General features: G+C 49.2%; 1 protein-coding gene across 50 annotated transcripts in view; it reads left to right on the top strand.

Moving 5' to 3' along the window:
- Nucleotides 1–27122, top strand: part of PPP6R2 (protein phosphatase 6 regulatory subunit 2) — a 95556-nt gene that overhangs the window by 31860 nt on the left and 36574 nt on the right. For 10 of the 50 annotated variants that reach the window (XM_024239684.3, XM_054543884.2, XM_054543893.2 and 7 more), the window contains exons 3-4: nt 14603–14845; nt 26322–26508. In XM_024239684.3, the coding sequence (XP_024095452.3) occupies nt 14619–14845; nt 26322–26508 (414 nt within the window). In that variant the 5' untranslated portion in view covers nt 14603–14618. Of the gene's footprint in view, nt 1–4323; nt 4457–9556; nt 9683–12515; nt 12721–14602; nt 14846–26299; nt 26509–27122 lie in introns of all 50 variants that reach the window. The other 40 variants (XR_008517934.2, XR_008517933.2, XM_054543878.2 and 37 more) reach the window with 12 other exon arrangements.

Below are 27122 nucleotides of genomic sequence, written 5' to 3' on the forward strand. Positions count from 1 at the left end.
CCCCATGTCAGAGTAAAATAAAAGATAGAATGGACTTTAGGCAGAAAACAGTGATGCTAAGTGGAAGAACTGAGATTCAAAAATGCAAAGCAAATATGTGAGCAAATTCAAATTAACATTGGTTGGGTGCAGTGGCTCCTGCCTGTAATTCCAGCACTTTGGGAAGGTCACTTGAGCCCAGGAGTTTGACACCAGCCTGGGCCACATAGGGAGACCTTGTCTCTACAAATAATAAAAAACATTAGCTGGGCATGGTGGCACATTCCTGTGGTCCCAGATACTTAGGAGGCTGAGATGGGAGGATCACGTGAGCCTTGGAAGTTGACATTGCCGTGATCACACCACCATACGCCAGCCTGGGTGGCAGACTGAAACCCTGTCCCCTCCAAAAAACCCCACTAATTGTTTAGTAATATAATAATATTTATGGGGTAAAATCAAGGTAGAATTGCATAATACATGAAAATAGTAACAAATCATGAAGGAAAGTAAATTAAGTTAAAACATTCCAGTCTTTGTAGTAGCTATGTCTTAGTCCATTTGGGTTGCTATAAAGGGGTACCAGAGGGTGGGTAATTTATAAGGAAAAGAGGTTTGACACAGTTCTGGTTCTGGTAAGAGTTTCAGGCTGCTTCTGCTCATGGCAAAAGTTCAAGGGGAGCCAAAGGGAAGCTAGCGGGTAGAGACCCCGTGGTGATAGAGAGGAAGAGAGAGAAAGAGAAGGTGCCAGGTTTTTTTGGTTTTTTTTTTTTTTGTATTTTTAGTAGAGATGGAGTTTCACTATGTTAGCCAGGATGGTCTCGATCTCCTGACCTCGTGTTCCACCCGCCTCAGCCTCCCAAAGTGCTCGGTTACAGGCGTGAGCCACCACTCCTGATGTGTTTTTTTTTTGAGATGGAGTCTCTCTGCCACCGAGGCTGGAGTGCAATGGTGCAGTCTCGGCTCACTGCAACCTCTGCCTCCTGGATTCAAGTGATTCTCCTGCCTCAGCCTCCCGAGTAGCTGGGATTACAGGTGCCCACCACCACATGCAGCTAATTTTTGTATTTTTAGTAGAGACGGGGTTTCACTACGTTGGCCGGGCTGGTCTCCAACTCCTGACCTCGTGATCCACCCACTTCGGCCTCCCAAAGTGCTGGATTACAGGCGTAAGCCACTGTGCCCGGGTGCCAGGCTTTTTCAACAGCCAGTTCTCTTGGGAACTAAGAGTGAGAACTGGCCAGGCGCAGTGGCTCATGCCTGTAATCCCAGCATTTTGGGAGGCCGAGGCAGGCGGATCACGAGGTCAGGAGATCGAGACCATCCTGGCTAACACAGTGAAACCCCGTCTCTACTAAAAATACAAAAAATTAGCCGGGCGTGGTGGTGGGCGCCTATAGTCCCAGCTACTCGGGAGGCTGAGGCAGGAGAATGGCGTGAACCCGGGAGGCGGAGCTTGCAGTGAGCCGAGATTGCGCCATTGCACTCTAGCCTGGGTGACAGGAACGAAACTCTGTCTCAAAATAAAAAATAAAAAAATGAGAACTTAGTTACTCCCTCAAGAATGGCACCAAACCATTTACAAGGGATCTGCCCCGACAACCTGAACACCTCCTACCAGGCCTCACCTCAGCACTGGGCACCACACAGCCCCCACCTCAGCATTGGACACCACACAGGCCTCACCCCAGCACTGGGCACCACACAGGCCTCACCTCAGCACTGGACACCACACAGGCCTCACCTCAGCAGTGGGCACCACACAGCCCCCAGCCCAGCACTGGGCACCACACAGGCCCCAGCCCAGCACTGGGCACCACACAGGCCCCAGCCCAGCACTGGGCACCGCACAGGCCCCAGCCCAGCACTGGGCACCGCACAGGCCCCACCGCAGCACTGGGCACCGCACAGGCCCCACCTCAGCAGTGGGCACCGCACAGGCCCCAGCCCAGCACTGGGCACCGCACAGGCCCCAGCCCAGCACTGGGCACCGCACAGGCCCCAGCCCAGCACTGGGCACCGCACAGGCCCCACCCCAGCACTGGGCACCGCACAGGCCCCACCCCAGCACTGGGCACCGCACAGGCCTCACCTCAGCACTGGGCACCGCACAGGCCTCACCTCAGCACTGGGCACCACACAGGCCTTAGCTCAGCACTGGGCACCACACAGGCCCCAGCCCAGCACTGGGCACCACATAGGCCCCACCTCAGCACTGGGCACCACACAGGCCTCACCCCAGGACTGGGCACCACACAGGCCTCACCCCAGCACTGGGCACCACACAGGCCTCACCTCAGCACTGGGCACCACACAGGCCTTAGCTCAGCACCACACAGGCCCCACCTCAGCATGGGGCATCACAGTTTAACATGAACCTAAACATCTACCAGGCCCCACCTCAACATGGGGCATCCCAGTTTAACATGAGGCTTGGTAGGGCCAAAGAAACCATATCCAAATTACAGCAAACTAGGATAGGGATTAACTGTAGATTTTAATAAGTGCAGTTTACAAGTTCTAAGGAATTATTGTAGGAATAGAAACTGTGGCCAGGCACGGTGGCTCACGCCTGTAATCCCAGCACTTTGGGATCCGCCGAGGCAGGCGGATCACGAGATCAGGAGATCAAGACCACAGTGAAACCCCGTCTCTACTAAAAATACAAAAAATTAGCCGGGCGCAGTGGCGGGCTCCTGTAGTCCCAGCTACTCAGGAGGCTGAGACAGAATGGTGTGAACCCGGGAGGCAGAGCTTGCAGTGAGCCGAGATCATGCCACTGCACTCCAGCTCGGGTGACAGAGCAAGACTCTGTCTCAAAAAAAAAAAAAAAAAAGGAATAGAAACTGTACAATTTCCAAATTAGTGAAGAGAAACTAGTGGATCTTCCTTTATTCTTGTAAGGAAAAGCTGCAACAATTTTTTTAGCAACCATTAACTAAATGATAATATATATTGAAAACCTGTGAAAATGGAAAGAAGACAGGGTGCATACTTTTACCGCTTGAGAATAGTGATGGAAGTCTTAGTGAGCCCAATAAATCAGAAAGAGGATAAAAAGATAAAATAATTTAAAAGGAAGAAACAAACTTATTCATTGATGATACTATTATATATGTAGAAAATCCAAAATGATCCAAAGCTATAATACAGTCAATTCTTTACCCAAACAGCTTTAAAGTCAATAATCTTTTAGCAATTGTCTGGATAAAAAAGTCAAACAGGGCACGGTGGCTCACGCCTGTAATCCCAGCACTTTGGGAGGCTGAGGCGGGCGGATCACAAGGTCAGGAGTTCGAGACCAGCCTGACTAACATGGTGAAACCCTGTCTCTACTAAAAATACAAAATCTAGGCCAGGCACGCTGGCTTACGCCTGTAATCCCAGGCCTGGGCTAGGCGAAAGGGTGAAACTCTGTCTCAAAAAAAAAAAAAATTCAAACAAAAATAAATTACAGTGTACCACCAACAAACAGACTGAAGTTAAAAAGTAGAATTATAAATAAAAAATACCTAGGAATAAATCAAAGAAAAGATGTGTAAAACCTTTATGGAGAGCACTATACAATTTTGAAAGAAATTAAAGACTTGAATAAATGGGCAGATGTACCCTGATTTTGGATTGGAAAACTTACTGTTATAAATATACCAGTTCTTCTCAAACTGATCTAGAAATTGAGTGCAATCCCAATAAAAAACCCGAGATTGTCAGCGGAGGGTGTGGGAAGAGGGTGAAATTTACAAGCGAGTTTTTTTTTTTCTTTTTTTTTTTTTTTTTTGTTTGAGATAGGGTCTCACTCTGTCACCCAGGCTGGAGTGTAATGGCACAGTCTCAGCTCACTGCAACCTCTGCCTCCCAGACTCAAGCGATTCTCCTGCCTCAGTCTCCCGAGTAGCTGGGATTACAGGGATGTGCCATCACGCCTGGCTAATTTTTGTGTTTTTAGTAGAAATGGGGTTTTACCATATTGGCCAGGGTGGTCTCAAACTCCTGACCTCATGTGATCTCTCTGCCTTGGCCTCCCAAAGTGCTGGGATTACAGGCATAAGCCAGCGCACCCGGCCTGATTTTGAAATTATATGAAAACGAAGGGGTCCATGAATACTCAAGTTGTGATTGAAGAATTCCAATTCATTCCATGTGTCAAAGATCTTATTTTAAGACGCTGGTGTTTTTATATTGGTAGGGTGCCCATCAGCCCTGGTTTGCCCAAGTGTCCTGGTTTTTCCTGTGGTCCTGGTCTCATTAAGAAAGTGTTTTCATCTCGAGTCCTTTTGGAAGTCTTATTCTGCTGTTTGGGTAAAGAATTGGCTGTATTTTTTAGTTTTTAATTTTTGTTTTTAGGGTTGCCTACGTTTTCCCAAATACAGAATTCTAAACCAGAGAATAGCATCTTACCATAGTAGAGAGATTGCTTCTGTTTTGGTAGGCGGTGGCCAGGAAGGAGCGCCAGGTAGCATTAAGCCTTGGCCCCCAGGTATGTCTTGTTCCCTGTCTCTTCGCTTTCAGTGGGTTCCTTGGGCCTTCTTGTTTATCATGGAAAATACGTAGGAATTAGCCTCCTCAGCTTCCTTCTTTCTTGCTGTGCTTAAGACAAGCAGCCATATGGGGCTGTTATCTTTCTGCCACTGGGAAATGAGAGGGTGGGTGTTAAAAATTAACTTAAAAAGGAGAAGGATGAGGCCGGGCGCAGTGGCTCACGACTGTAATTGCAGCACTTTGGGAGGCTGAGGTGGGCGGATCATCTGAGGTCAGGAGTTCAAGACCAGCCTGGCCAACATGGTGAAATCCTGTTTCTACTAAAATACAAAAATTAGCCAGGCATGATGGTGGATGCCTGTAATCCAAACTACTCGGGAGGCTGAGACGGGAGAATCGCTTCAACCCGGGAGATAGTGGTTGCAGTGAGCTGAGATCATGCCACTGCACTCCAGCCTGGGCGGCTGAGGGAGGCTCCATCTCAAAAAAAAAAAAAAAAAGGAGAAGGATGAACACTTTTGAGCTCATGTGTGTTAGTGACATCACATCCCTTCTTTCATTCATTTAGTAAATTCAAGTATGATTTATTGGGCACTTATAATATGCCAGGTGCATTTCATAACTCCTGTAGCCTTTTGAAGAAAATATTATTTTATATGAAGCTCAGTGTCTTAATCTGTTTTCTGCTGTTTAGAATACCTGAAACTGAGTAATATATAAAGAAAAGAAATTTTAGTGGCTCACACCTGTAATCCCAGCACTTTGGGAGGCTGAGGTGGGCGGATCACGAGGTCAGGAGACCGAGACCATCCTGGCTAACACGGTGAAACCCCGTCTCTACTAAAAATACAAAAAATTAGCCGGGCGTCGTGGCGGGCGCCTGTAGTCCCAGCTACTCAGGAGGCTGAGGCAGGAGAATCGCCTGAACTTGGGAGGTGGAGGTTGCAGTGAGCCAAGATCGCGCCATTGCACTCCAGTCTGGGCGACAGAGCGAGACTCGATCTCAAAAAAAGAAAAGAAATTTATTTCATCTGGTTATGGAGGCAGAGAAGTCCAAGGTTGAGAGGCATATCTGGTGGAGGCCTTCTTGCTGCTGGGGACACTGGTGGCCCAAGGTGGCGGGACATCACGTGGCAAGGGAGCTGAGTAATGTACTAGCTCAGGTCTTTCTTCCTTTTTTTTTTTTTTTTTGTTTTGTTTGGTTTTTTTTTTAAGAGATGGGGTGTCACTCTGTTGCCTAAGCTGGAAGTTCAGGGGCACAATCATGGCTCACTGCAGCTTCAACCTCCTGGGCTCAAGCGATCCTCCCACCTCAGCCTCCTGAGTAGCAGGGACTATAGGTGCACAGCACCATGCTCAGCTAATTTTGTTTTGTTTTGTTTTCCATAGAGACAGGGTCTTGCCATGGCAAGCAGGCATGTCTAGCAGGCTGGTCTCAAACTCCTGGCCTCAAGTGAGCCTCCTGCCTTTAGCCTCCCATAGTTCTGGGATCACAGGCCTGAGCTACCGTACCTAACCTCTTCTTTTTATAAAGCCACCAGTTCCACTCCCATGATAACTCATTAATTCACGAATGGATTAATCCATTCTTGAGGGCAGAGCTCTCATGATCCAATTACTTCTTAAAGGCCCTACCTTTCAATACTGCCACATTGGGATTAAGTTGTATTTTGTTTTGTTTTGTTTTGGAGACAGAATCTCACGCTGTCACCCAGGCTGGAGTGCAATGGTACGATCTAGACTCACTGCAGCCTCCGCCTCCCAGGTTCAAGCGATTCTTGTGCCTCAGCCTCCAAGTAGCTGGGATTACAGACATGCACCGCCATCACGTCCAGCTAATTTTTGTATTTTTAGTAGAGACGGAGTTTCACCATGTTGGCCAGGCTGGTCTCCTGACCTCAGGTGATCCACCTGCCTTGGCCTCCCAAAATGCCAGGATTACAGGCGTGAGCCACCACCCCCAGCCAGGGATTAAGTTTTTTTTTTTTTTCCTTTTTTGAGACGAAGTCTTGCTCTCGTCCCCTAGGCTGGAGTGCAATGGCGCTATCTCGGCTCACTGCAACCTCTGCTTCCCGGGTTCAAGCGATTCTCCTGCCTCAGCCTCCCGAGTAGCTGGGATTACAGGCACCTGCCACCATGCCCGGCTAATATTTTTATTTTTAGTAGAGATGGGGTTTCACCATGTTGGCCAGGCTGGTCTTGAACCCCTGACCTCAGGTGATCTGCCTGCCTCGGCCTCCCAAAGTGCTGAGATTACAGGCATGAGCCACCACGCCCAGCTTTTTTTTTTTTTTTGAGACAGAGTCTTGCTCTATCTCCCAGGCTGGAGTGCAGTGACTCGATCTAGGCTCACTGCAAGCTCCACCTCCCTGGTTCATGCCATTCTCCTGCCTCAGCCTCCCGAGTAGCTGGGACTACAGGCGCCCGCCACCACGCCAGGCTAATTTTTTGTATTTTTAGTAGAAACGGGGTTTCACCGTGTTAGCCAGGATGGTCTCGATCTCCTGACCTCAGGTGATCCACCTGCCTCGACCTCCCAAAGTGCTGGGATTACAGGCGTGAGCCACCGCGCCCGGCCTTAAGTGTTAGCATGAGTTTTGGAGTTGGTTATATATTCAAACCATAGATTCAGGGAAGTAAAGAACCTTGCTCAAATTGTAGTAAGGTACAAACCTAGCTTCTGCAGCAGGGAGGTCCCAAAGAACAGTGGCTTGAGCAAGGTGCAAGCACATTTCTTTCTCCTCTAACGGTTTGGTCTGCCAGGTGGCCTTCCTCAGCTTGTGGCTTCCACTCGTGGATCTAGAAGGGTCTTTATGGTTTTTGGTTTCCCACCAGGAGGAAAAATCAGAACCAAGGAATCTCACAACAGTAAGAGGTTGAGGTTCCAGTGTCACTTCTACTCCCAACCCATTGATCAGAGTTTAGTCACATGATGATAGCTGGCTGTAAGGAAGGTTGGAAAAGTTAGGCTGAAGGAGGGTGGCCATGTACCCAACTGACCTCTATTCTGTTGAAGAAAGGGAAACTGGAAACTGGGGACAAGTAAAATTTCTCCCACACCTGCCTGCAGTCACACAGGTGGAGGGTGTGGACCCACGCCCTCTCTTCCTATCTGTCCTGCTCTTCTGCGGTACCTTGCTACTGTTTTTGGGAAGAAGCAGCCTTTGAGAACTTTACGTATGTATTAAATTAAAATCATTTATTTATTTTTGAGACAGGGTCTTGCTCTATCACCGAGGCTGGAGTGAAGGGGTATGATCATAGCTCACTGCAGCCTCAACTTCCTGGGCTCAAGCGATCCCCCTGCATCAGGCTCCCGAGTAGCTGAGATAATAGTCGCACACCACCATGCCCAGCTAATTTTTAAAACTTTTTTTGTAGAGCTGGGGTCTTGCTATGTTGCCCAGGCTTGTCTTGAACTCTGGGCTCAAGTGACCCCTGGCCTCAGCCTCGGCCTCCTGAATTGTTGGGATTACAAGCACGAGCCATGTGCCTCTTTTCACTTCTGATTTTGGATTTTTACTTAACTTGTTTGTCCTACTCCACCCCCTTTTTAAAGTTAGACTTTTTTTTCCTGGTCTTTTTTCCCTGGTGGACTATGCTCAGGATTGACATAGTCTTGTTTGTTCCTTGGTTGTACAAATATTCATTGTGCTTCATGGGCTCACGTCGCCATTTTTTTCCGGGCCAAATGGAAATCAAGCATTCAGCCTATCCAGTGGTATGTTGGTAAATGTTTAACAGCGGGCTTTCTGGGGAGGAAGAAACCTCCTGGTTTGTAACACTTGCTGATTTCCATGGCGTTAATACTCCCACCACGTTGGAGTTGAGCTGCCAGTGTGATGTCCTGAAGGTGGAAGAGGGAAGAGAGGTAGGAGGGCACAGGTTGGGCCACCACGGAGCACGCCCTCTGTGGGCACAGTGACCTTATCTCTGTTTCCGTCTCTTTACACTGAGGGTCTTTGAGAATGAAATGTGCTGGGAACTGTTCTAGAGCCTTTATGTGGAATAACTTAGTAATCCTCCCCACAGGGGATGTTGATGCTGCATTTTACAGGTGAGGAAATCAAGGCATGAGAGATTATGTGAGTTGCCTCAGCTCACACCGCAGAGCTAGGACTTTGATCATAAATCTTTAAAAGAAAAAAAAAGTGACTGGGCGCCAGTGGCCCATGCTGTAATCTCAGCACCTTGGGAGGCTGAGGCAGGTGGATCGCTTGAGCTCAGGTGTTCAAGACCAGCCTGGGCAACATGGCAAGATGTGGTCTCTATAAAAAATTTTTTTAGGATTAAAAAAAGAAAAAAACAGTCAGCTTGGGTAACATGGCAAAACCTCGTCTCTACAAAAAAAGTACAAAAATTAGCTGGGTGTGGCGGCGCGTGCCTGTAGTCCCAGCTACTTGGGAGGCTGAGGAGGGAGGATCACTTAAGCCTGGGAGGTTGAGGCTGCAGTGTGCCAAAATCCCACCACTGCACTCCAGCCTTGGCAACAGAGCAAGACCCTATCTCAAAAAAAAAAAAAAAAAGCCTACATCCTGGACAAGGTGGCTCATGCCTGTAATTTCAGCACTTTGGGAGGCCGAGGTGGGAGGGTTGCTTAAGCCCAGGAGTTCAAGACTGCAGTGGCTGTGTTCAGGCCTTTGCACTCCAGTCTGGCTCACAGAGCAGGACCCTGTCTCAAAAATACACATAAATTTTTTAAAAAGGGCCAGGCACGGTGGCTCACGCCTATAATCTCAGCATTTTGGGAGGCCGAGGCGGGCAGATCACAAGGCCAGGAGTTCAAGACCAGCCTGGCCAATATGGTGAAACCTAGTCTCTAATAAAAATACAAAAGTTAGCTGGGTGTGGTGGCAGGTGTCTGTAGTCCCAGCTACTCGGGAGGCTTAGGCAGGAAAATCGCTTGAACCCGGGAGGCGGAAGTTGCGGTGACCTGAGATTGTGCCACTGCACTCCAGTGTGGGGACAGAGTGAGACTCCATCTCAAAAAAAAAAGAAAGAAAAGAAAAAAAAATTGTGGCCAGACAGGTAATAGGGCATTTCAGATTCTAATTTTCTCTTAGCAACAGTCTCTATCACAGAATGTTGTTTTTTAAAGGGCTTTTTCATGGAACTATATGATCATATGGGCAACATTCTGTTGAAATCTACCTTCTGTCTGACGGATATGCCATCCTGAAAAAGTAAAGAAGTTGAACTTCAAGTTCCTTTCATTTAGCGTTGGGTAAGAATCTAGAAGATGTTGATCATACTGTGCTTGACATCTCAGATGGACCACTGAGGATGGGAGTCAGGATGTGAGAGGAATCCTTAAGCTCTGTTGAGACTTCCAATGTAACCAGAAATTCCTTAAATCAACAAGCCAGGCCATGGCCACTTGTTTGTTCTGAAGATGCTGCCAGTGCTGGACCTTGAAGTCATGTAGGGAAGGAAATGGAAGGCCTTCCCTGTAGGTAGGGGCCAACCAGGAAGATGCTGGCATCTGTTTGGAGGATAGGGTATAGTTGTGCAGATAGGAGAAAAATTGGAAAAAAGAAGTATATAATATTATCTTAGTAAATGTTCTGGAGTCAGTTTATACCAGTTTCTTTGACAGTGAAATTAGCTGTAACTAAACCAGTGCCATTGCAGTGAACTCTTAAAGGATGCCTCCGATGTGATCTTTTTTTGTTTTTTTTTTTTGAGATGGAGTCTCGCTCTGTCGCCCAGGCTGGAGTGTAGTGGCGTGATCTCGGCTCTTGCTCTGTTACCCAGGCTGGAGTGTAGTGGCGCCATCTCAGCTCACTGCAAGCTCCACTTCCTGGGTTCCAGTGATTCTCCTGCCTCAGCCTCCCGAGCAGCTGGGATTTCAGATGTGCACCACCATGACTGGCTAATTTTTGTATTTTTAGTAGAGATGGAGTTGGCCAGGCTGGTCTCGAACTCCTGACCTCAAGTGATCTGCCCGCCTTGGCCCTGCAAAATGCTGGGATTACAGGCATGAGCCACCATGCCCAGCCTGATATGATCATTTTTGAGTGTTTCTTAGAATGTGGGGAGAGCTGATAGAAACATAGAAATGTTCTTATTATGCAGAGATTTTTTTCTTTTTTCTTTTTCTTTCTTTTCTTTCTTTTTTTTTTTTTTGAGATGGCATCTCTCACTGTCACCTAGGCCAGAGTGCAGTGGTGTGATATCGGCTTACTACAACCTCTGCCTCTCGGGTTCAGGCGATTCTCCTGCCTCAGCCTCCCAAGTAGCAGGGATTACAGGCACCCACCACCACGCCCGGCTAATTTTTGTGTTTTTATTAGAGATGGGGTTTCACCATGTTGGTCAGGCTAGTCTCAAACTCCTGACCTCAGGTGATCCACCCGCTTCATCCTCCCAAAGTGCTGGGATTACAAGCGGGAGCCACCGCGCCCAGCCCATATGCTGTTTTTCTAGAGAAACATTTTAAATATAAAGACACAAGTAGGTTGAAAGTCAAAGGATGTTAAAGGACATACCAAACATGAATCACAAGACTGGTGAGATTGGTGTACTATGTTAATATCGGACAAAGCCGACTTCAAAACAAGGTATATTGCCAGAGATCATGAAGGACGTTTCAAAATGATCAAAGAATTAATCATCAAGAAGACATATCAGGCCAGGCGTGTGGTTCACACCTGTATTCCCAGCACTTTGGGAGGCTGAGGCAGGTGGATCGCCTGAGGTCAGGAGTTCAAGACCAGCCTGGCCAACATGGTGAAACCCTGTCTCTATTACATACAAAAAATTAGCTGGGCGAGGTGGCACATGCCTGTAATCCCAGCTACCTGGGAGGCTGAGGCAGGAGAATCGCTTGAACTCAGGAGGCAGAGGTTGCAGTGAGCCAAAGTTGCACCATTGCACTCCAGCCTGGGCAATAAGAGTGAAACTCCGTCTCAAAAAAAAGAGAAGACATAACAATCCTAAATATGTGTCAACATAATAAAAGAAATTCAGGGCCGGGCGCAGTGGTTCACACCTGTAATCCCAGCACTTTGGGAGGCTGAGGCGGACAGATCACGAGGTCAGGAGTTCAAGACCAGCCTGACCAACATGGTGAAACCCTGTTTCTACTAAAAATACAAAAATTAGCTGGGCGTGGTGGCACATGCCTATAATCCCAGCTACTCAGGAGGGTGAGGCAGAGAATCGCTTGACCCCAGGAGGCAGAGATTGCAGTGAGCCGAGGTCATGCCACTGCATTCCAGCCTGGGTGAGAGAGCAAAACTCTGTCTCAAAAAAAAAAAAAAAAGAAAAGAAATTCAGGCCGGATGCAGTGGCTCACATCTGTAATCCTGACACTTTGGGAGGCCAAGGCACTTGAGGCCTAGAGTTCAAGACCAGCCTGGGCAACATAGTGAGACCCCATCTCTATAAAAAATTTAAACATAGGCCGGGCGCAGTGGCTCACACTTGTAATCCCAGCACTTTGGGGGGCCTAGGTGGGCGGATCACGAGGTCAGGAGTTCAAGACCAGCCTGACCAGTATGGTGAAACCCCATCTCTACTAAAAATACAAAATATCAGCTGGGCATGGTGGCGCATGCCTGTAATCCCAGCTACTCGGGAGGCTGAAGCAGGAGAATCACTTGAACCTGGGAGGCGGAGGTTGCAGTGAGCCAAGATCGTGCCACTGCACTCCAGCCTGGGCTACAGAGTGAGACTCCGTCTCAAAAAAAAAAAAAAAAAAAAAATTAAACATTAGCTGGTCATGGTGTTGCTTGGTTGTACTCCTAGCTGCTTGGAAGGCTGAGATGGGAGGACTGCTTGAACCTGCAGTGAGCTATGATTGTGGCACTGCACTCCAGCCTGGACAACATGGCGAAACACCATCTTTAAAAATAAAATCCAGTCTGACAATGTTTGTCTTTAATTGAAATGACTATTTGCATTTAATGCATTTATTGAAATGGTTGAATTTATGTCTGGTATCTTGCTGTTTTTTTTTATTTTGTCTCCTCTGTTTTTGTTGCTTATCTCCTTGTTTTTTTATTATTAGTTTTGGTCTTTTGGATTAATGCAGTTGTTTTAAATTATCCTACTAGAAAAACTCTTCTAGCAGGATCCTATTTCGTCGATGGTCTCTTGTAATCCACCCAGGCTTCCACCTTCTCTGTGGCTAGAAACAGGACCGTCCAGAAGTCACCTGTAACTGCTTTATCTCGCAAGTTCTGATTTTGGCAAAAAAAAAAAAAAAAAAGCCTTGACAAGGTTGGATTCACTTCTTTCCCTGGATTGTGTGTCATCCAAGTACGTGAGACATTTTGTAGTGCGTTTCAGAGAGAGGAGCATCTGATATGTGTGTGGAGGCAGCCATCTTTTCCTGAAAGCCCTTTTAGGAATCATTATTTCTGGTCCTCTGAAGTTTGCTACTACCACTCATAAATATCTATCCACACCCCTTACAGGAAGAATAAGGAAGATCTTAAGACCTAGAAGGAAAACTGATTGCAGACCAGGCTTGGTGGCTCAATGCCTGTAATCCCAGCACTTTGGGAGGCCAAGGCGGGCAGATTGCTTGAGCTCAGCAGTTCGAGGCCAAGCTGGGCAACATAGTAAATCCCTGTCTCTACAAAAAAAAAAAAAAAAAAAAAAAAAACACGGAACCCCCCCCACCCCAAAATCAAAACTGAGTGTAATGTCAGTGTATATATGGAGTCCCTTGTGCTGAAAGTCAAAGCAGCTTCATTTTGGGGCCTTAAGAGCTGCAGCTCTGGGCTCTTCACATCTAAGTCCGTGAGCAGCGCCCACCCCAGTGGTGTGTATAGGTTGGAGGCTGCAGGGCGACACTCTCAGCTGCAGCTGGTGCGTGCTGGGGAGCCTGTGCAGAACGGTACAAGTAGGAAAGTGCCGTCTGCATGGGAAGAAAAATGCAGTGTCCTTGTAGTACGGATGGGGTCCAGGAGACCCAGGAGCTGCCCAGAGGACCTGGTGGCATGCTGTAGAAAGCAGCCAGGTAGGTACTGGGGCCAGGAGAGGTTTTGGAGCTGAGACGAGATGTGCAGACGTCAAGTGAGTTTGAATTAGCCAAAGCCAGAGGCTGTGGGAGTATGGCTGGACGGTGGAGGCTCCCATGTCAGGGGTCCTAGAGCAGCACCGGCTTTACAGTCAGACAAACCTGAGCATTTACATCTGTGGTCAGCCTTTTGTTTTTCTAAGTAAAAAATTAGATGAGATAAATTCCATCTACTGTTACTATAATTTTTTAAATGTTACATGTAACATTGAAAAGATTTATAATCTCACAGTAAAGTTTTAACTTTGTTAAAGATGTAGGCTTTATGTTTTCACTTTCTATGAGAATAGTGAAAACTTTGTTGCTAACCAGCCCTGGCCTGCAGAGTGACATGGAGGCGCTAGGGAGGACTGTCCAGACAAAGACGGCAAGAGCTGGGATGTTTGGGAAGCAAAGGAGGGGCTGGATCAGCGGTGATTCCTCAAGACCTAGTGCCCAGTTGGTGGATGTGCGAGGAGGTGCCTGCTTCAGAGATAACCCTGGGTGTGATTCAGCAAGATGGGGACAATGAGTGGATGGGCCGGGTGGCTGGGGGTGGCAGAGGAGTGAGCGCAGGGTCAGGCAGCATCAGCTGTCTTGATTTTTCACTTGCTGAGCTTGCTCACAAATGTGAGACTTTCAGAGGGGAGATGTCCAGTGTTCACTCAGGACAGAAGGCATCCCTGACACATGGGAGAGACACCTGGGTGCATTCGCCTAACAGAACTACAGAGCAAGCAAGAGCATTGAGGGGCATGTTGAGCATGCTGGTGGGTGGGGGACAGTGTGGGGAAGGAGGGCAAAGGAGGGAGTTAGCCCAGAGGAGAACCTGGAGAGGCAGGTCCTGGAGCTGCGGGTGCAGCCTCAGAGCTGTTGAGGAGCTGGGAAGTCTGTGCTAACTTTGTGAGCCTAACCTGGAGAGGAATGATGGGAATGGTTACTGTGGAGGGCCCCCACCATCCTGAGCTCTGGGAATCGTGTGTTCATGCTGCGGATGGACTTCTGGGACTTGGGTCTAGTGTTGCTGAGGGTGGATCTGCAGAGGTGAGAGACGTGACCCCTTTGGACTTGGGTCTAGTGTTGCTAAAGGTGGATCTGCAAAGGTGAGAGACGTGACCCCTTTGCCCTCGTTTGCAGCTCCGCGGCCGTCACGATGTTCTGGAAGTTTGACTTGAACACCACGTCCCATGTTGACAAGCTGCTGGACAAGGAGCATGTGACGCTGCAGGAGTTAATGGATGAAGATGACATCTTGCAGGAGTGTAAGGCTCAGAACCAGAAGCTGCTGGACTTCCTGTGCAGGCAGCAGTGCATGGAGGAGCTGGTGAGCCTCATCACACAGGATCCGCCCCTGGACATGGAGGAGAAGGTCCGCTTCAAGTATGTACCAAAGCTGTGATGGGCCAGTACGCCAGGCAGTACTTCAGCCATGCCACGGGCAGTGTCCGAGGATGGCCATAGTTGGGGATTTCTGATGAAGAAGTGAGCCGTAAAAATCCACCCCATGTGAGAAGTGAGGAGGGCACTCCCATGGGGTGTGAGGTTGAAGAGTTTGGAGATTGGGTGCAGTGGCTCACCCCTGTAATCCCAGCACTTCGGGAGGCTGAGGTGGGTAGATTAATTGAGCCCAGAAATTTGAGACCAGCCTGGGCAACATAGTGAGACCCTGTCTCTATTAAAATTTTTTAAAAAATTAGCCAGATGTGGTGTTGTACACCTCTGGTTCCAGCTACTCGGGAGGCCGAGGTAGGAGGATCACTTGAACTTGGGAGGTTGAGGCCTCAGTGAGCCATGATTGTGCCACTGCACTCCAGCCTGGGTGACAAGAGTGAGACCCTGTCTTAAAAAAAAGAAAAAAGAAAAAAAAGTCCGGGCACAGTGGCTCACATCTGTAATCCCAGCACTTTGGGAGGCCAAAGCAGGCAGATCACTAGGTCAGGAGATTGAGACCATCCTGGCTAATACGGTGAAACCCCGTCTCTACTAAAAATACAAAAAATTAGCTGGGGGTGGTGGCAGGCGCCCGTAGTCCTGGAGGCTACTGTACTCGGGAGGCTGAGGCAGGAGGATGGCGTGAACCTGGGAGGCGGAGCTTGCAGTGAGCTGAGATCACACCACTGCACTGCAGCCTGGGCAACAGAGCAAGACTGTGTCTCAAAAGAAAAAAAAGAGTTTTGACTGTCTTGTGCCTGCATTTTCTCATTCTAAGTAAAGTTAATTTTAGGTTGGTACATGTCAGAGTGTTTTGAGTGGCAATATGTTGGGAAAAAAAGACTGATCCCGTGCTAGAGATGCAGGTGGCATTGCAGCATAAAGCTGTACTGTCAGCAGGTTTGGCTCCAGGCCACAAAATGGCCAAGCAGGAGAGAGACACACAGTATCTGACCTACAGTCCTGGGACATGCTTCACTTTAGGGTCTTCAGCTCGAAGGAAATACATCATTGTCATTCGTGGTACCGTCTGTTCTCAGAGTTTTTCCTGAAACGTCCCTTCAGCCCTGGCTGAATGCTAGGATGCTAGGAGATGACACAGAGGGAGGGGCAGTGTGGCGAGATGGCTGGAGCCTCAGGGCCTTGAGTCAGGACAGAAAGGTGAGCAAGGATGGGGCTGGGGCGAGAGGGAGGACAGGGCGGAGCCAGCCTCCCAGCTCCTCACGGTGCAGCTCTGCGAGGAGCACATGGCCCGCAGTGTCTCCAGGTGACGCCTCATTAGGAAGTGGGAGATAGTACAGGTTAGCAAACCTCGGCCTGCAGGTCATGTCCTTTTCCATGTGGCCTGTGAGTGAAGAATGGTTTTACATTATTTTTTATTTTAGTTTTTTGAGACAAGGTCTCACTCTATCGCCCACGCTGGAGTGCAGTGGCATGATGTTGGCTCACTGGAGTCTCCGCCTCCTGGTCCCAAGTGATCCTCCCGTCTTAGCCTCCCCAGTAACTGGCACTACAGGTGCATGTCACCATGCCCGGCTAATTTATTTTTGTATTTTTTTTGTAGAGACGGGGTTTCACCACGTTGCACAGGCTGGTTTCAAACTCCTGGGCTCAAGCAATCCACCCGCCTTGGCCTCCCAAAGTGCTGGGATTATAGGTGTGAGCCATTGTGCCTGGCTGGTTTTACTTTTACCTGTTTAAATGGTTGGGGAAAAAAAATCAAAGGAAGCTCGGGCATCGTGGCTCATACCTGTAATCCCAGCACTTTGGGAGGCCAAGGCAGGCGGATCACCTCAGGTCAGAAGTTCAAAACCAGCCTGGCCGACATGGTGAAACCCCGTCTCTAATAAAAATACAAAAATTAGCAGGGCGTAGTGGCGCACGTGTGTAATCTCAGCTACTTAGGGAGGCTGAAGCAGGAGAATGGCTTGAACCCGGGAGGTGGATGTTGCAGTGAGCTGAGATTGCGCCACTGCACTCCAGCCTGGGCAACAGAGCAAGACTGGCTCAAAAAAAAAAAGAAAAAAAGGCCGGGTGTGGTGGCTCACGCCTGTAATCCCAACACTTTGGGAGGCCAAGGCGGGCGGATCACGAGGCCAGGAGTTCGAGACCAGCCTGACCAACATGGTGAAACCCCATCTCTACTAAAAATACAAAAATTAGCTGGGCGTGGTGGCATGTGCCTATAATCCCAGCTACTCAGGAGGCTGAGGCAGGAGAATCGCTTGAACCCGGGAGGTAGAGGTTTCAGTGAGCCGAGATGGCTCCACTGCACTCCAGTCTGGGCGACAGAGTGAGACTCCGTCTCAGAAAAAAAAAAAAAAAAAATCAAAGGAAGAATATTTTGTTACACACATGAAAACGATATGAAACTCACGTTTCAGTGTCCACCAATAAAGTCTCGTTAGACACAGCCATATTCATCCACATCTCATAGCGTTGAGCAGCTCCAGTAGGGGCCACGGCAAATAATTCCTCCCTGGCCGTTTATAGAAACTCTTTGCTGGCCTTTGTCTTAGAAGGAAAATAAAGCAGGATAGTGAGCCAGGGTGTCCCTGTGGCAGGGGGTGGTCAGTACTTCATTTAGGGTGGTCAGGCATCCTCTCAGGTAAGGGGAGCAGTGCTGGGTTGGGGAGGAGAGTTCTAGCCTGAGCAGGGCCTTGCTGTAAGGAACTGAGGGCTTAGGGTGGGGCAGCTGCAGCGAGAAGCTGCTGTGGCTTCTGGTTTGCTGGTCTCACCTGCTGTGTCAGCATCACTGTTGACAGCCCCCATCCCTCTCACTCCAAATGTGGCCCAGTCTGGTGACAAATTAGGGCTGAGAGACAGGTATGGGGCAAGGAGAGTGGGGAGGGGTCTCTGGATCAGGACAGGAATCCCAGAGTAGCATCAGTGAGCCGGGAGAGTCTCATAGAGTTTGGGAGAAATCAGCAGTAGATAAGTACAGAACCAAGCAAACAGAGCAAGAGGACTATGAACCTGGGGGGAGACTTCCGTAAGTAAGCAGAGATGCCCTGAGTAAACAACCCAGGTCAGGATATCCATCTAAATTACCCTGTGACTTCGGAAGAAGGGAAAGGGAGAGGGAAGTTGGGTGGTGGGAAAGCTTTGCCTTCCATTGTAGGAAGTTAATTCATAGTGTCTAAAATTGATGAACAACGAAGAAGAAATGTATGTGTGTATTATTTAGAAACATGGAGGTTAACATTGGAGAAAACTGCTGAAAGAGTCCAGTGATTGCCTCTGAGGAGCATGACTTGGGATGTCGGGGGGCAGGGGGTGCTGTCCTCACCAGCCCTGTCATCTCTCTGAGTTTTTCTCTGAGGAGTATGACTTGGGATGTTGGGGGGCAGGGGGAGCTGTCCTCAACAGCCCTGTCATCTCTCTGAGTTTTTCTCTGAGGAGTGTGACTTGGGATGGGGGCGGGGTGGGGGGGCTGTCCTCACCAGCCCTGTCATCTCTCTGAGGTTTTAAAGTATGTGCACATATCACTTGTATAAAAAACATGAAAGTCAGGTGTGGTGGCTCACGCTGGTAATCCCAGCACTTTGGGAGGCTGAGGTGGGAGGATCACTTACATCCAGGAGTTGAAGACCAGCCTGGGGAATATAGTGAGACCCAATCTCTTTTTTTTTTTTTTTCTCTGAGATGGAGTCTCACTCTGTCGCCCAGGCTGGAGTGCAGTGGTGTGATCTCAGTTCACTACAACCTCTGCCTCCCAGGTTCAAGTGATTCTCCTGCCTCAGGCTCCCGAGTTGCTGGGATTACAGACATGCATCACCACGCCCAGCTAATTTTTTGTATTTTTAGTAGAGACAGGGTTTCACCATGTTGGCCAGGCTGGTCTCAAATTCCCGACCTCAGGTGATCCACCTGCCTCAGCCTCCCAAAGTGCTGGGATTACAGGTGTGAACCACTGCACCTGGCCCCCATCTCTATTTTTTTATTTTTTATTTTTTTTAAAAAAAACATATTAAGGCTTTTTTTTTTTTTTGGAAACAGAGTCCTTTCTGTCAACCAGGCTGGAGTGCAGTGGTACGATCTTGGCTCACTGCAACCTCCACCTCCTGGGTTCAAGCAGTTCTCCTACCTCAGCCTCCTTAGTAGCTGGGACTACAGGCGCACACCAGCGTGCCTGGCTAATTTTTTGTATTTTTAGAAGAGACGGGGTTACCATGTTGGCCAGGCTGGTCTTGAACTCTTGAGCTCAGGCAATCTGCCTGCCTCAGCCTCCCAAAGTGCTAGGATAGTGCTAGGATTACAGAAGACACTTTTTTTGAGGCTAGTCGAAGTGTAGCAGTGTTTACACCTAATTGGTCACAACCAGTTAAGATTTCTTTCTTCCTTTTCCAGTCTGTCTGCGTCACATGACTAGCCTTGTAAATAAAGTAAAACAAAAAACACTTTTTTTGAGAAATAGAATAGGGGCCGGGCGTGGGGGCTCACGCCTGTAATCCTAGCACTTTGGGAGGCCGAGGCAGGCGGATCATGAGGTCAGAAGATGGAGACCATCCTGGCTAACACGGTGAAACCACGTCTGTACTAAAAATACAAAAAATTAGCCAGGCGTGGTGGCCGGCACCTGTAGTCCCAGCTGCTGGGGAGGCTGAGGCAGGAGAATGGCGTGAACCCGGGAGGCGGAGCTTGCAGTGAGCCGAGATTGCGCCACTGTACTCCAGCCTGGGCTACAGAGCAAGACTCCATCTCAAAAAAAAAAGAGAGAAATAGAATAGGATGGACGGACGGATGGATGGAGTGAATGGTAGCTAAAGGAAGAAGAAGGGTCAAGATTATTTTTCAGTGATGGGGAAGATCCAGGCATGGTGACACATGCCTGTAGTCCCAGCTACTTGGGAGGCTGAGGTGGGAGGACCTCTTGAGTCCAGGAGTTTGGGGCTATAGTGTGCTATGATCACGCCTGAGAAGAGTAAGTGCACTCCAGCCTGCGTGACGCAGCAAGACTGTCATCTCTTTAAAAAATAAAAAAAAATGGAGAAGATATAAATATATATGTAGACCAGGAGTTGGCAGATTGTATCTGTGAAAAGTCAGAGAGTAAATACTTTAGGCTTTGCGGGTTGTAAGGTCTCTGTGGCAACGGCTCAACTCTGAAGTTGTAGCATGAAAGCAGCTACAGAAAATAGTAAACAAATGGATGTGGCGACATTCCAAGAAGGCTTCATTTATACGGAGCAGCGCCTGTGCTTCGAGACTCTGCTATCCTTGCCTAGGTGGCACTGCCAGGTTAAACACCTCCTCCCGCAACCTGTTAGCCTTGGAGGTCAGGGTTCTCCTACGGACCTGGCAGAACACCTCCATGACCACAGGCTCAATTATGGGAGGACTCTTCTTGAAAGTGGAGAATTTGCCTGAGCTGTCTGTGCTCAAGAGAAGCTGCACTTGGTTTGGGTGGATTGGGATCAGGTAGCAGCCACTGACCCTGCTTAATTAAAGCCAGGGGCTGCTCCAGGGAGGTGAGGCCCACACGCTGCCTCTTCCTAAGGCCTCACATGCAGCTAGCCCTGCCTCTGCGGAGCAGCCCTTGGCTGAAAAGCCACTGTGGCTGTAAGACGGCTGGTCACCTTCCGGAGTCAGAGCGCTGCCTGCCCAGGCCACAGCAGAGGGCACCACCCCAGGGCCGGAGGCAGCAGCAGTCACATGGTCAGCCCTAAAGCCTGTGGATACTCCTGGTGTTTTCGTGAACTCTTGTCTAGTTTGCTTGCCAAGATCTGGATTATTTGAGAAATAAGACAGAAGAGCCAGTAAGAGACACCAAGCTGTCGCTTTCATTACTCATAAAGCAGTGTCATTTATAACTCTGAGCTGTGGGCTTCCTCATTCCTGATTGCAGAATTAGAACTGCTCACCCAGTGGGAAGCAGCAGTGGGTCACAGCGGGCCCCCAGGAAGCACCCCCTGCCCCAGAGAGACTTGCTGCACTCAGGGCAGAACTGAAAGAAAGACGGCGTTTCCACCAAGGGAAACACTGGGAGGAAGGGAACTTCGCCATAACATTTCCTGGGCCACTGTCCATCCCCTCCACATCCACTGTCCATCTCCTGTGATGGCTTCTTCCTCTTCTTTGGTTGACTTCCCATGGTAAATTATACTCTGTTAAAACAGCTTCCTGAGACGGAGTTCGTGGGTGGTGATGTTTAGGGCATCGGGCCTGCGTGTTTGAGACCCTCTGATTAGAAGTTCAGACTGGGCATTATCCCCTAGGCTTTGGGAGCCTCCGTGTTGTCCTCTAGTCTAACGAGTCTGATGTAGCAAGCTCCTGGCTCATGTGTATCACCTGTTTTCTCTCCTCTCTGAGGGCATTTAGGTTCTTTTCTAAGCCCTATTGTTCCTGAATTTCCCAGTAATGTGGAATTATCCTATGGGTCAGGACAGGGGATCCCCGAACAGCACATTGAGCCAAGAGAGTTTCATAGTCAGAGCTTGGGCGAATTTAGTAATAGGTAAGTACAAAATCAAGCAAACAGAGCAATGAGAAAAAATACTGACTCTAAGGGAAAAGTTGTATAAGTAAGCAAAGATATCCCAAGTAGACAAATCAGCTCAGCAGTAAACAGTATTTGCATATTCACACTGAGGTCAACAGTGGATATCCATTTCTTTCATTTGTTGTGCTGGGCTCCCTGAACCCTTTTAGTCTGTACATTTATGACATTAGCTGAGGGAAATTTCTCATATTGTTTCTTTGATATTTTCCCTCTTTTCTCTTTCTGGGACTTCTAATGAGGTGTTAGATCACTCAAATTAATGCTTTCTTTATTTTTGCTTTTAATGTTTTGTACTTTGCCTTTTTGGCCTACATCTGAGAGACTTCTTCATCTTTTAAGTTCTCATCCTTTTATTGACTTTTCAAAGTTCTACCATTATTTTTTGTTTGTTTTTTAGACGTGAGGTCTTGCTATGTTGCCCAGTCTGGACTCAAACTCCCGGGCTCAAGTGATCCTCCCATCTCAGCCTCCCAAGCAGTTGGAACCACAGGCGCCACCATGCTTAACATCTGTCATATTTAAAAATTTTATTTTTTTTTGAGATAGAGTCTGGCTCTGTCGCCCAGGCTGGAGTGAAGTGGCGCGATCTCGGCTCACTGCAACCTTCGCCTCCCGGGTTCATGCCATTCTCCTGCCTCAGCCTCCCGTGTAGCTGGAACTACAGGCGCCCACCACCATGCCCGGCTAGTTTTTTGTATTTTTTAGTAGAGATGGGGTTTCACTGTGTTAGCCAGGATGCTCTCGATCTCCTGCCCTCGTGATCCACCCGCCTCGGCCTCCCAAAGTGCTGGGATTACAGGCGTGAGCCACCGCGGCAGGCCAATTTTTTTTTTTTCTGAGACAGAGTCTGTCTCGCTCTGTCACCCAGGCTGGAGTGCAGTGATGCAATCTCGGCTCACTGCAAGCTCTGCCTCCTGGGTTCACACCATTCTCCCGCCTCAGCCTCCCTTTTTCTTTTTTCTTTTTTTTTTTTTTTTGAGACGGAGTCTCACTCTGTCGCCCAGGCTGGAATGCAGTGGCACAATCTTGGCTCACTGTACGCTCCACCTCCTGGGTTCACGCCATTCTCCTGCCTCAGCCTCTTGAGTACAGGCGCCCGCCACCACGCCCGGCTAATTTTTTTGTATTTTTTAGTAGAGACAGGGTTTCACCGTGTTAGCCAGGATGGTCTTGATCTCCTGACCTAGTGATCCACCCGCCTTGTTCTCCCAAAGTGCTGGGGTTACAGGCGTGAGCCACCGCGCCCGGCCCATATTTTTAATTTCTAAGAGCTGTTTCTTATTCTCATATATTTTAATAAAAGCTTCCAGTTCTTATTCATGGATACACAGTCTTAATGTGTCATCTTTGAGAACATTGTAGTTTAAAAGAGTTTCCTTCTGTTCTCTACACTTGCTTTCCTCTGCCTGCCTTGTTTTCTGCTTGGTCAGCACCATGCTTCTTTCATGAGTGGGGCCCTGAATCCTGCACAGAGTTTGGGATCTCCATGGGGCTTACTCACCACAAGCTTAGAGGCCACTAGTTGACTTTTCTCTTTGTCCCATTATTTTTCCCAGAAAAGAATCCTTCTAGCTCTCCCCTGTGGTGAATGGACCTGTCAGTATCAGGAGCTGAGTTGGGAAGAGGGCTGGGGGCACCCTAGTTTTTGTTGTTGTTTTTTCACCAAGTCCCCTATTTCTGGATGGTGTCTGGTCACCCTGTGGCTGTGCCTGGTGTCCCTGGCCCCAGGAGCCATAAGGGAGGGACATGTCCCACTGCCCTGGCCTGTAAGTTTTCAGCCCACCCTGCCCTTACTGGACGCCGAATCAGTGTCCAGGCCTCTCTGGAGTTCTGTGGCCTGAATTCTCATCTCTAGTTGGTGCCCCTTCTGTGGGCTCCTGAAACTCAGCCTTCCCTGTGCCAAGTCAGTCTTCACGTGGCCAGCTGCTTCAGTCCTCCAGGCTGGTTCATCGTTTCTGCCTCTCCTTTCTTGTCTTTTTAATTCTTTGTATTATTTGAGATGGAGTTTGAGAGGGAATATCAACAAGCCTGTGTGCTCCATCTGCTGTGTTTGACTGGAATTTCTATACCTTGTATACGTTTTTAAAACTACTAGAGCAGCACCTGTTATTTGAAGAATAATTGTAAAATGTTGATAAAGGAAAAAAGGAGAAAATCTTAGTCCCTCCATCTAGAGAATCAGCGTCTTCTAGCTTGGTTTGTGCCATGTGTGCACACGTTTGTCCGTGTGTAGACAAGATGAGTTTGGAGCTGGGCACGGTGGCTCATGCCTGTAATCCCAAGACTTTGGGAGGCCGAGGCAGGCAGATCACTTGAAGTCAGGAGTTCGAGACCAGCCTGGCCAACATGGTGAAACCCCGTCTCTACCAAAAATACAAAAGTTAGCTGAGCATGGTGGTGCATGCCTGTAATCCCAGCTACACAGGAGGCTGAGACAGGACGTGAACCCGGGAGGTGGAGGTTGCAGTGAGCTGAGATAGCACCACTGCACTCCAGCCTGGGCAACAGAGCAAGACTCTGTCTCAAAAAAAAAAAAGCAGTTTGTTCTCTGTGGTATTGAGACACTTCTTCAAGGAATGATTTGGATGTTTTTCTGCTTCCTTACCTTTGATCTTCCTTCTCACCCCATGGGATGTGACTTCCTCCCCTTGCCCAGCTCACCGGTCTTAGTGTTAGAGATGTGATAGACCTGGGGCCTCGCTGTGGCCTTTGAGGCTGCCAACCTGGCCCTCCTCTCCTGCTCTCTGGTCCTCCTGCCCTGAGGGACCATGTGTTGTCCACTTGTTGGCCAGCCCCTCTGACATCCCACAAGGTGGGTACTGCCTGCCCCAATTAACAGACAAGGACACTAAAGGCCAGAAAGTTCGGCTAGTGAGGTCGGCTAGTGAGGGGATGAACTTGGGCCTGCCCCAGCCCCCTGTGCCAGCTCTCAGGCCCCCTCTCTGCCCACACATCCAGCCTGCAGTGCCCCTGTGCCCTGACTCTACTCCATCGGGCCCCAGCCAGGTCCTCTCTCCCAAACCCAAGCCTGTTGGGCCACTCTTTGACCCTCTGCACTCCACCTGCCCTTAATCTTTGACCCTCTACACTCCACCTCCCCTTAACAGGCGCTGTTCCTCAGAGCTCTAAAAGTGGCACTTTCTTGTCTGGGCTGATGAGGAACACCCACCCCGCAGCCAGCCGAGATCACTGCGTTTCTTCCCCTTCCACACTCGGTCGGCTGCCAGGCCTGGCCAGCTGTTTCCTACATAGTCTCTCAAACCCTGGCCCCTCCAGCCAGCCACATTGACTACCTTGGCTTAGGTCCAGTGCTAAGGCTGCCTCTGCACCTGGCGGTGGCTACATGTTGGCAAGAGAAGGAAGGTCATAGCAGCTGACCTTGAGCACACATTTGCTGTGTGACAGGCATGGGCAGGCACTGTCACCTGCATGTTCTATTTTTTTTTTTTTTTTTTGGAAACAGTCTCGCTCTGTCATCCAGACTGCAGTGCAGTGGCTTGATCTCATCTCACTACGACCTCTGCCTCCCAGGTTCAAGTGATTCTCCTGCCTCAGCCTCCCGAGTAGCTGGGATTACAGGCGCCCACCACCACACCTGGCTAATTTTTGTATTTTTAGTAGAGACGGGGTTTCACCATGTTGGCCAGAATGGTGTCAATCTCCTGACCTCAGGTGATCCACCTGCCTCGGCCTCTCAAAGTGCTGGGATTACAGGTGTGAGCCACTGCACCCAGCATATTTTTTTTTTAAGTCAGAGTCTTACTCTGCCACCCAGGCTGGAGTGCAGTGGTGTGATCTTGTCTCACGGCAACCTCTGCCTCCCGGGCTGAAGCCATCCTGCCACCTCAGCCTCCCACGTAGCTGGGACCACAGGCAGGCACGTGCCACCTCACCTGGCTAATTTTTCTTTCTTTCTTCTTTTTTTTTTTTTTGGAGAGACGGAGTTTCACCATGTTGCCCAGGCTAGTCTCCCACTCCTGAGCTCAAGAGTGATCCACCTGCCTCGGCCTCCCAAAGTACTGGGATTATAGGTGTGAGCCACCGTGTCCGTCCTTACCTGCACGTTCAGATGAGAAAACCCAGACACAGAGAGGACAGGTCAGTTGCTGGTGTCAGGACAGACCTGTTCTGAGACAGCCATTCGTACAGGACGCTCCCACTGGGTGGGCCCTGTGCTCCTCCCCAGCATTCCCAGAGGCAGGGTCGCGCACCAGGCCTTGCTATGGGGGCTGCTGTTGAGGGCTGCATCCTGGGCTGTGGCCTCTCCTGGGGTGATGGCCATGACCCACCTGTGTCTATCAGGTGCAAAAGAGGGTGCAAAGTACGTTATTCACAGGTGTTGGTATTTCTTAGTCATAACGTTCTTGCGTAGTGCCTCATCCCTCACATGCTTCCTGAGTGGCTGATGGGTGTTTCCCCCGTCTAGGGATGGAGTGGTCTATGTTTGTTGATGAAAGGGGCATGGCTTAGAAGGAGAGGAGAGGCTCAGTGGAGGGGAAGATGGAAATGGCCACAGATGTGGCCTCATGGAAACAGTGTGGTTAGGCCGGAGGTGAGAGACCTGGCAGGCGAGTGCGAAGGCCTGGAGAGAGGTGAGAGGCTTGGCAGGCGAGCGTAAAGGCCTGGAGAGAGGAAAAGCCAGAAGACTGAGAAAGGTTATTTGAAGAATGGGAGTAGGGTCAGAAAATGTCGGATATCAGCGTATAGGGCATAAGGAGCATAGAAGGTATGTTAAAAAACTGAACTTCTAGTAGTCAGAAATACCAGCTGGTCACAGGTAGTCACGTTTTTATTCTGTTCTGAGGTCTGTAGTGTTTGTTTTACCACGTTGGTCTGCTTCCTAAGAAGCAGACTATGTAAGCAGCTTCCTAAGAGTTGGAGAAGTCTAATTTCACCTCCAGTGCTTGGACTGTGCCCTTTTAGATATCCAAACACAGCCTGTGAGCTTCTGACTTGTGATGTGCCGCAGATCAGCGACCGCCTCGGTGGGGATGAGAGCCTGCTGAGCCTCCTGTATGACTTCCTGGACCATGAGCCACCCCTCAATCCTCTGCTCGCCAGTTTTTTCAGCAAGACCATTGGCAATCTCATTGCAAGAAAAACCGAACAGGTAAATCACGTGCAAAGCCCCTGTGATTTGGGGCACCATCATGGTGGATGCTGACGTGTCCTGCTGTGGGCCTGGCTGTGCAACTCATCCTCAGGCTGTGGGAACAGCATTTGTGACTCTTCTGCGCAACACATGTGGAGCAGTGTGTGGGTTTTGCCAGTCTGGGAGCTGGAATTTGAAAGAGTGTTTCTGGCTGGGTGCGGTGGCTCATGCCTGTAATCCCAGCACTTTGGGAGGCCGAGCTGGGCAGATCACTTGAGGTCAGGAGTTCAAGACCAGCCTGGCCAACATGACAAAACCCTGTCTCTACTAAAAATACAAAAATTAGCCGAGCGTGATGTTGCGCACCTGTAATCCCAGCTACTTGGGAAGCTGAGGCAGGAGAATCGCTTGAACCTGGGAGGCAGAGGTTGCAGTGAGCTGAGATCGTACCATTGCACTCCAGACTGGGCAACAGAGTGAGACTCTGTCTCAAAAAAAAAAAGAAGGAGTGTTTCTTATAGCTGGCTCTGGAATAAGCAGCACTTCTTACCATCCCTGGGAGCTGCACAGGGCCCCAAAGTAGGCCATCTTGTGCTGTCACTGACCAGGTGGAGGTGTGAGGTCCTGGGGCA

This window comes from Pongo abelii, chromosome 23 (genome assembly GCF_028885655.2).
Source record: "Pongo abelii isolate AG06213 chromosome 23, NHGRI_mPonAbe1-v2.0_pri, whole genome shotgun sequence".
Lineage (NCBI taxonomy): Eukaryota > Metazoa > Chordata > Mammalia > Primates > Hominidae > Pongo > Pongo abelii.